This window comes from Poromitra crassiceps (genome assembly GCF_964638095.1).
Source record: "Poromitra crassiceps genome assembly, chromosome: 27".
Lineage (NCBI taxonomy): Eukaryota > Metazoa > Chordata > Actinopteri > Beryciformes > Melamphaidae > Poromitra > Poromitra crassiceps.
The window spans coordinates 14,666,460-14,676,955 of record NC_139650.1 but is presented as its reverse complement, the minus strand read 5'-3'; the positions used below and the strand labels follow the sequence as shown (position 1 = coordinate 14,676,955).

The 10,496-nt window shown below is 44.4% G+C and overlaps 1 protein-coding gene across 1 annotated transcript in view; it reads left to right on the top strand.

Moving 5' to 3' along the window:
* Positions 1-5,995, top strand: part of abraa (actin binding Rho activating protein a) — a gene marked incomplete at both ends in the record, with an annotated part of 8,541 nt that extends 2,546 nt beyond the window's left edge. Inside the window, one exon of the mRNA XM_083661624.1 lies at positions 5,546-5,995. Within this exon, the coding sequence (XP_083517750.1) occupies positions 5,546-5,995 (450 nt within the window). The remainder of the gene's footprint in view (positions 1-5,545) is intronic.
* Between the last annotated feature and the right edge of the window lie 4,501 nt (positions 5,996-10,496).

Here is a 10,496-nt window from a genome sequence, read left to right as displayed (position 1 = left end):
TTTTCACATTTCAAAGTGGGCCACGTCATTCTTACGTTTGGGGACCCCTGATGTAGATAATAATTTTGGAGAAGCAGAGACCACACAGCCGACCGACCATCTCAGCTCATCTAATCCGGCTCTATGACTGGTCTCAGGCGGATAAGACGTACGGAGGTAATGATCCGAGGGAACGTTTATTGTTTATTAAAAACGTCACCCGTGTTATTGCTCGATTTGCGGTTTTTCATGTGCGCATGCCAGCTGCTTTACAAAAACGAGTCTAGATGAAGCTATGTGTGGGGGAAAAACAAAAGAGAATCCTAATTGCTACATAAAAGTCCCACATATTAATGCAAAGTGGTCTCTAACCTGCCACCATGCTCTTTAAAAGCATCAGTGGGCAGTTTAATGTAGCCTGCCCTATTAGGATGTGTAATTGGCTCATTTTAACACACATTTCAGAAAAATTGCTCTTCACGATGCCAATAGAGCAATGACCTTTGTCCCCTGGTATGTGGCCTTGTGCCCTAAAAACATTTGCAACGCCGAAGGCCAGATGGCCACGCCCCTAAAATGATGAATGAATGAATTCCCACCCTGACACACACACACACACACACACACACACACACACACACACACACACACACACACACACATTGGGGGGGGGGGGGGGGGGGGTCTAAAAGAATTGAAAACAATTAAAAAAATCAAAAGCAACGTCTCTTTCCAGAAATCATGACCCGGTTACTCAAGATAATCCACCGGCCTTGTTGTGAGTAGGTTCATGTAACTATTATATATTATTATTATAACTGTGTTGAGAGGTTCTGGAACTGCAAGACATCAGTGTTCTGCCATGGTGGAGTTTATGTCCTGATGGGGTCAGCTATGATTTTCTGAGACCGCTTTAGCATCTTGGCAGTGTTTAGGTCCTGGCTGCACCCGATAAAATATAGCCTTACCGATAAATGTTAGACAGCACAGGACAGTGTGGTGGTCTGCAAAAACCCTTCACATGGTGGGAATTTGACATTTTCATTTTTTGATATTTGCATAAGAAACTCCCCTATATATAACTTTGGAATGACTGTGTTAGCTCTCTCAGATAAAAAAGTTATGAGTATTTTAATGTGTCTAAAAGTAAAATGTGAGAAAAATGGCTTTAAACATCCCACAACATTCTATTTTTTTATAGGGGCATTCCACCAAAACCATAAAAATAAGTACTTTCATTTTGTTTTATGAAAGTAATTCTTCACACTGATGTACTATGGAGATGAAAGTAACCTTTTTGACCTTCTTTGGCTACAACAACATGTAGCAGCGACATGTGAAGGGTTTTCCCAGGCCGCAACACTATCATAAAACAGTTTAAATACCATGGTCTGGGTGAATACTCGATTCTGATTGGCTGCAGGGTGCAATTTGTGATAATGTACACCTAGCTAAGTAGTTCCAGGCAAATGGTCTGTTCATCGTTCATATCAGGTTCACGACAGAGCCGTTTGAGCTACCACCGTTAATATGGCACTTTCATAAGTTTAGAAAAGTTTTTCTAAACTTTCGGAGATCTGCTGATGTTGTCAGCTGACAGAAGCCCCGGCTCTCAGCTGTCAACTGTCAAACCAGCTCTGTTTACAACTTTGCAGAAAGCCAGCCAGGTGCTTTGCAAGAGTGCGCGCTACCTGTATCACCGATACAAATGAAGTCGAAGAGGAAAAAGACCAGATCAACAAAAAGAAAACAATGAAATGGGGAGTTAACAGCAACACACTGAGAGACGGCCTTGTACAAAACATACCTGACTCCAACATAGAAAGCTTCAGATGGTTTTCAGTCTACTCCGAGGCGAGCGCAGCACGCACCTTTTACGTCTTAAGACCCGCAGACGTTTGTAATTCTTGGAATGCGAGTTTAAACGAGCCAGTTTCATGGCATTGCATTCTTAGACATTACTGTTTGCTTTATTTTGTATTTACATACAATTGGCCCAATTATTAGTTACAGGGCTAGAAATTCTGCCAGGTTGCAGGCACTAAGCGGCCATTTTATCCAATGATAATCTTGAGCAGCCAAGGGGACTATTTTATGAGGGGGTTCTCAACTCATATCCAAGGTTATGAAATCTAGATTTTGATTGCAAAATGCATGAAAATATAAATGAATGGTCTTGTTTAGTTTCTTTGGCAAGTGACCATTTTTATATTGGAGTTATACAGCCAGCTGCTGCTTGGTGTCGACGAGGGAGTTGGGTTTCTTCAAAGGGACTTCAACTTGTTTCTTCACTCTTGTGACTTGCAGGAGAATATTTAGGTAAGGGTTAATGCAAGACGAGGTGTCCATTATCAGAAATTAATGGACTTCGCGGACGCCTCCACGTCGTCCATTAATTTCTGATAATGGACACCTCGTCTTGCATTAACCCTTACCTAAATATTCTCCTGCAAGTCACAAGAGTGAAGAAACAAGTTGAAGTCCCTTTGAAGAAACCCAACTCCCTCGTCGACACCAAGCAGCAGCTGGCTGTATAACTCCAATATAAAAAATGTCTCCTCTCAAAGGCCAAAGGCAGAGGGAGGTTGACGGGGTAAAGAGAGACGGCAGAGAGCGAGTTCAACTTATAAAACCACAACCTGGAGACAGATACATCTAGTCACACTCAGGTGGAACAGCCAGAGAGAGAGAGAGAGAGAGAGAGAGAGAGAGAGAGAGAGAGAGAGAGAGAGAGAGAGAGAGAGAGAGAGAGAGAGAGAGAGAGAGAGAAAATAAAGTGAGGAAGGAAGAAAGAAATTAAATACCAAATGTTGGCATTTTACTTTCGGCAAAGCACAGATATGTTGAATCTCAACGTTTCTGAACCCAAAATACATAATAAAAAATATATAAATAAAATATAATATATAAAATATATAAGCATTTCTACAAGTCCTCCAACCACAGGAGTATTTCCGACATACATTTAAAAACGTTGGTTAATTTGAAAATGTCAGTTAATTTATTAATGTTGATTAATTTGAAGACATCAACATGAATTTGAAAACATTACACAATAAAACAACTTTGTTTACGCAACTAAAACAAGTTGGTTAAGAGTTATGTTTTGCCTTAGGTTTAAAGCTGGACTGAGTACATGTTGTAGTGCAGAACCTTTGTCTCGCCCTTCTGGGCTTTTTCGTCTCAGTTTTAGTTGATCATGATATCCTTGTATAAAGACAGAGTGAATCCATAACTGGGATCAACCCTCCCCTGCTCTACTCTGCTCTCCCATTTGAGCAACTGTTTCGGTGGCAGCCGGATGTAGCTAGCAAGCTAACGACAGAAACCTACACGCTAGCTCGTTGCTACACGCTGAAAACGGCAAGTTGGATTGTTGCAAACTATTTTCCAAGGGCACTGCCACTAAGCGCCGCCCATCGCAATCCCACTATGGAGACCTGCGGCGCCAGACTCCTCGGACGGAAGGGAGAGGAGGCTGGCCAGCGAGACTATTTACAACCTGATCCCTCATACTGTATATCTTTTAATGAAATCATGACCGGGTTGCTCAAGATAGTCCACACAGACCTTGTTGTGAGCAGTTTCATGTAGGAACTATTTTCTTTCAGCTAGCTGCTACTAGAGCGGGTGTATTTCAGTCTCAAGAAAATAGTTCCTAAATGAAACTGCTGACTGTCCCTTTAATTAGCAATGGTTGTGTGTCTGTGTCTGTGTGTGTTTGCGTGCGTGTGTGTGTGTGTGTGTGTGTGTGTGTGTGTGTGTGTGTGTGTGTGCATGCACGCGCACGGAGGTGTGTGTGTGTGTGTGTGTGTGTGTGTCAGGCTGCAAAGTAAAGGCCAAGCTGGGAATGTTTGACAGCAGCCAGAAGCTGGTCTATTTAAAGGTGGAGGGCCACTAATCTAATGTAATGAGCACAGGCTGCAGTCCAGCGACATAGATCTGAAAAAATACACGGTTTGAACTGACAGGAAGATTCCCATGGAGGTTTTCATACCAGAGAAAGCCACCCAATGATGATGCAAAATACCAACTTGACCTGGTATTAACATGGGTCTTCTTGGCCCTGTTCACACGTGGTATTAACATGTGCCTTGGTCCTGTTCAGACCAACATGTGTCTTGGCTCTGTTCAGACCTGTTAACGTGTCTTGGCTCTGTTCAGACCTGGTATTAACATGTGTCTTGGCTCTGTTCAAACCCGGTATTAACATGTGTCTTGGCTCTGTTCAGACCTGTTAACGTGTCTTGGCTGTGTTCAGACCTGGTATTAACATGTGCCTTGGTCCTGTTCAGACCTGGTATTAACATGTGTCTTTGCTCTGTTCAGACCTGGTATTAACATGTATCTTTGCTCTGTTCAGACCTGGTATTAAATGATGCTCAAAAGTTACTGTAGGCTAGATTCTGGTGAGGGAAAAACTGGCATAGCAATTTTCAAATGGGTCCCTTGACCTCTCACCTGAAGATATCTGAATGAGAATGGGTTATATGGGTACACAGGAGCATGCACTTTTTTGCAGGTAGTAAAAATTTGTAATTTTTGCCTATTCTATTTGAATATCTCTACATATTGGAGTCCCTAAACAGTCTTGGAATTGCATGAACTGGGTATGAATTGGGTATGACCCTAACCCTAACCCTAAGCTGAGACTCTTGTGGATTCAATGAGCCCAACTGTATTCATGTGTGATGATGTTAGTACAGGGGTGCGCAACCTTTTTGATATGAAGTGGGCCACACCTAGATTAATGACTCGTACATCAAAATGTAAATCTCCAATGGATCTGTAATGTTATTCCATCCAAAATCAGGACATTGGAATGAAAGCACTTAGCACTATTATAAGATAAACAGCACGGTCTCTCTCTGTCTTCCACGCTGGCATTTTTCACAAGGCAACCAATCAGAGGCAGAGTATGTGGGTCACTACCGTAAATATCCTAAATAAAATGCCGCGCAACTGCAAATGGCTGTGAAATGGTAATTTGGCAGGGCACTTCAGCATTTCGAAAAAATCTATTATATACGGGTGGCCATTGAATTCAAATCAATCGTCTACATGTATATTCCCTAAAACAGATAATTATCATCAGTGTATATCAAGCTAAGCTACATAACAGCATGTAGATTTTTATTTGTTTTAGAGAATATAAACGATTCATTCGAATTAAATGGCTGCCCGTATGGAGTGACGTCATTTATGGATTGCAAGCAGCAGCTGCAATACCTATGTGATGGACAGCAAACAGAGCAGGCTGTGCCACACTGACAGCACAGAAGTACGTTAGATCGCTCTCATCTCATACTCTCTCTCATATAATAAGCACATGACCGACCCGCTGTGTGTCGTAAAATAAGCTATTTACAAGACATAAATACAGGCCTTTCACATGCACTGTTTTCCTCGTTTTGAAGTCGCAGTTCAAGCTGATTATCGTTTCTGCTGATGCTAATCAAACCGAAGTTGTCAGGGTGACTTAAACATCATATTTAAAGCTGGAAATAAGGTCCAGAGTGTAAAAAAACAGAATTTTTCTTTAACCCACCGCCACCTTCCTCCACAGATCCAGGTGTCCACCATGAGCGACATCAAGAGCCGCTGGCAGCAGTGGTCTCAGCAGCACGTGGAGGGCCAGAAGCTCAACCCCTTCAGCGAGGAGTTCGATTATGACCACGCGATGTCCCAGCGGCTCCGCAAGGGCGACAGCGGCTACGGCCAGCCCAAAGAGGGCTCCAAGACGGCCGAGAGGGGCAACCGTGCACAGAAACACATCCACCGCGAGATGGAGGAGATGGTGTGGATCATCAGAGACATGGGCTGCACGAACCGCCAGGGCCAGACGGTCATCAGCTTCGGCCGCTTGTTCGACCGTTACGTGAAGATCTCAGACAAGGTGGTGGGCATCTTGCTGCGCTGCCGAAAACACAAGATGGTGGAGTTTGAGGGCGAGATGCTGTGGAAGGGACAGGACGATGATGTCATCATTAGGCTGCCGGACTCAGAACAGACTTGATGTCTTACTAGCGCAGAGGTCGGCAACCTTTTTGATATGAAGTGCCATTTTAAAATGTGATGTGTCACTCAGTGTGCACAAGGTTTTTATAGCTGGAGGACTTGACATTGTCTCTCTTTCGCACTGACATTTTCATCTGCTCTCTGCTGCTTTGGAATGTATGGAATGCATGAAACGCAAGGAGGCTAAACAATCAGAGGCAGAGTAGAGTGAGTCATTACCGTAAATATCCTAAATAACAGGCTGTGCAACTGCAAATAGCTGTGAAATGGGTAATTTGGCAATTCAACATTTATACAAAAGAAATGTGTCAATTGTGTGTGTCCTGGTGGCTCACCTGGTAGCACGCATACCACGGTCCTCCCCACCTTTCCTGACTGCCTACTGTCCTATCTAAATAAAGGTGAAAACAAACAACAAAAACAAACAAAAAACACAATTGTGCACTGATTGCTACTGTGTGCTAACCTGACGCTGCCAGATGGACGGTATAGCTCCACATAGGTTTCACTAAACCAGTCGATCTGGGAATGAAGTAACCAGACCCGCTGACGGAGGCGGGCACTTTTTCCAAGCTACTTGGCAGGTGATTGGATGACCCATCTGTCTATCACCGCTGGTGGGTGTTAACTTCAACCAATCAGATCGCCGAAGGTGCCTGTGGATGATCTCCGTGGTATTCATTGATTGAGTCCTCACGGTCGTAAAGTCACCTTCGAAGCATTTAGTTAGATTATAACGAACTAGTTGTGTGGCTTAGCCTTCCCAAATGTTGAGGGTCGTTTCTTAGAATTTAATACATATAATTGGGAACGTTACATTCAATTTCATTCAGACTGCCTGTCACTTCCGCGGCAGCAGCCATGTTGACGAGTGAAAAGAACTACAAAGACCATGTACCCACTACTTGCCCAGACGAGAGCCCGCCTACGGCTGCCGCTGATTCGTCGAGCCGGCATGGCTCGACCAATCATCTTAACTGCCTGTGCGGGTCCAGACCGTCACGGAGAACCAAATGATATGTGAGTTCACGTGACGGGCGGTTTACCAGGCTAACTGTGTGCTGCCGTGCCACTGGTTAACCCTTCACATGCAAGAGGTGGCACCCGCGCCCTAGGTTGCTGACCCCTAATAGTGGAATACCCGCCGTATTGAGTGTACTGGGGTGCAGATCAACTGTCAGAGACACACAAAAGTACCGGTATATGTATTTATTTAAGCTATATCACCTCTCTGGATGTTATAGAATAGTTTTGTTGCCAAAAATAATTGTCTTCAATTCCACAGCGACGACACGTGTCGTCACTGTGGAATTGAAGAAAATTATTTTTGGCATCAAGCCATCAAGCATTGTAAAGGGTATTTCATAACAGAACATTCTTGAACATGACGTTGTCTGTATATATCATCATCCCTGATGACATCATCACAGAAGGATGACATCAGGCATGATCACATGATCACTGGTGACATCATCATTGACTGATGACATCATCACTGACTTATGACATCATCACTGACTGATGATGTCGTCACTAGTGACATCATCACTGACTGACATAGCTGTGGCCGGCACAAACATTGAAACAGAACGCAATCCCTGATTACATCATCACTAACTGATGACAATGACATCATCCCTGATGACATCATCACATAACTTATAATAGAGTACCGCAGGGATGATGTATTTTTGTAGTCGGAATGCGGAAGTCCCGGACTTCCGGGTTCTTCACTGTTTCTGCCTATGGGATTTTTGAATGGGTTTTTGGCGCGATGCTTCAAATAAGGTCTGTGGGCAAAGCAAGCTTATTCATATGCGAACCTGTGTTCAGCGAGATAATCTTCACACATGAGGACAAACAGTGACTTTCTTGACAAGCAAAGTTATGTTTTAAATTGAAAAAATTTGCGTTGGCACCCCGTGGCCCAATTCAAACGGGATCAAAAAAGTAACCTTATTCTCCGTCCACCGCCATTCATATTTTCCGCAGCGCTGGTACAGAGAGAAAGCAGGAAGTGACATTTCACTTTGTCTCTCTCTCTCTTTATATATATATATATATATATATATATATATATATATATATATTATATATACATACACACACATATATATTCACTCTATAAGTCACTCTGTTGATCGGTCGGTCCACATAAAATGTTAGTCCTCCGAAAATGTTGGTCCCTCTCTCTCCTCTATCTGTTTTTCTCTCTTCTTCTTCTTCTTCTTCTGTTGTGGTGTTTTATGGCAGTTGGCATCCTTTATGTTGCATTACCACCTCCTGGATTCATCCATCCACTGTTTCCCTACATTCTCTCCTTCTGGTCCCCGTGTTTCTCTCTCCCCTCTCTGTCTCTCTCAGTCTCCTCTCTTTCTCTCCCTCCTTCAGACGTCCCGACTCCCCAGTGATCGAACTGATCAGCTTGTATTAAGGTCACACACGCACGCATGCACGTACACACTCACACACACACACACACACACACACACACACACACACACACACACACACACACACACAAACAAACACGTACACACACACACACACACACACACCAATTGCGCGGCAGTGAAGCAGGTCACACTCTAGGCAAATACACACAGACACATACACACAAGCAGAGACATGACTTGCATGCACATGCTCAGTCTGATGGACAGACAAGACGCCACACACACACACACACTCATACACACACACACACACACACTCACACACACACACACACACACACACACACACACACAAGTACAAGCGTGACTTGCATACACATAGCAAGACTGACAGAGTGCCAAAGTCACACCCTCTTCCGCGTTCAGCATACAAACCAAGGGTCATTCATTTTTCCCAAGAAATTTTGTAAAAGTGCAAATAGCTGCGACCAGATATGCAAATTCTGATGTGACGTCATCCACTCCATTGCGATGTTTGCCCCCACCAACCGCCTGCCCCCATTTTAGCCAATTGGTATGAACACACACACACACACACACACACACACACACACACACTTGACTTCCTTGCCAAATTTCACCCTCCTATGGCAAATTGTGCGAAAGCATTGTGAACTTTTTGTGGACCAACCAACCAACCAACCGAGTGACTTATGAAGCTGCTGGCCGCAGCCAAAAAAAGGTTTACTTGGAGAGACTGAGGGAGAGAGAGGAGAGAGAGGGAGACATTGCGCATGCGCCAATAGGGCAGGCGAGGCCATGCAGCAGCCGAGCTGCGGGTGAGGCCGCGCGGCAGCCTAGTATTGCCTAGTATTAGTAAACAAACACAATCCCCCAACTGAACATGCAAACGCCCCGACTGATGCTGTCATGCCCCACAATCATTGAGTGATGTGACTGATGATGTTCCACAATCATCGAGTGGACAAGTCGTGACTGATGAGGTCATACCCACTGATGATTTCCCACTGATGATGTCATAGACATTGTGACATTATCAGTGACATCATAGACATTGTGACATCATCAGTGATGTCATATACTATGTCTGCACTGCTTGCTTCTCACCTGGGTGTGATTTTTTCTTTCCCCGGGGACATCATCGGCAACCTGGGGAGGGGAAAGCCAGACAGACACGCACGCGGGAGCCACTCCTGTCAGTGACGTGTCAGGCTGTCCATTAACAAAATAAAAGCCTGTTAGTTTCTTCTCAAAAAGGAAGGTGTTTTTCCCCATATATTTGTTCACATATGTTTTTAAACGCGTTTTGTTGATTTCGTTGCTTCGACTCGCCTTGTAAATACCTATTGTATATAACAGTGTAACTGAATAGTGTAGATAGTGGCGTCTTCGCACTTTTCTTTGCAAGAAACTGCGACGGCGGGGACCCGCTCTGCCCGCTTTGTCCGCTCGCACGCAAAAAACAACAACAAACAACAGCCCCGCGCCCCCGCCATGGAGGCAGAGAACGGAGGCACGGACACCAGCGGATATAACACGGAAATCAGCGTCGGAATAAAATACAACAGGGACGCGCTGATCAAAATCAGGAAAGAACGGACATATCCCAACAGCAACTGGCAAGCTCCAGATCTTACGGATTTTCCTGAACTCAAAAAACAACGCTGGAGGAGGGGGAAGAGAGGGGGGCTTCTCGCCCGCTTGAGGAAGCGCGCGGATAAACCACCTCTCCCCAGCATTCTTCTGGCAAATGTTCAATCGTTGGAAAATAAACTTTGTGAACTAAGAGCGCGTGCACAATACCAAAAAGACATAGCGCGATGCAATGTTCTGTGCCTAACGGAAACCTGGCTTACTCCTGACACAACGGACCACTCTATCGCGCTACCAGGATTCAGTGTATTCAGAGGAGACAGAAACGAACAATCCGGTAAGAAGAAGGGAGGGGGCGTATGTCTTATGATTAATGAAAACTGGTGCGTGAACAACACAGTCATAGGAAGATACTGCTCGGAGGACCTAGAATATGTAATGCTCCAATGCGTGCCGTTCTGGAGTCCTCGAGAATTCAGTACAGTAACC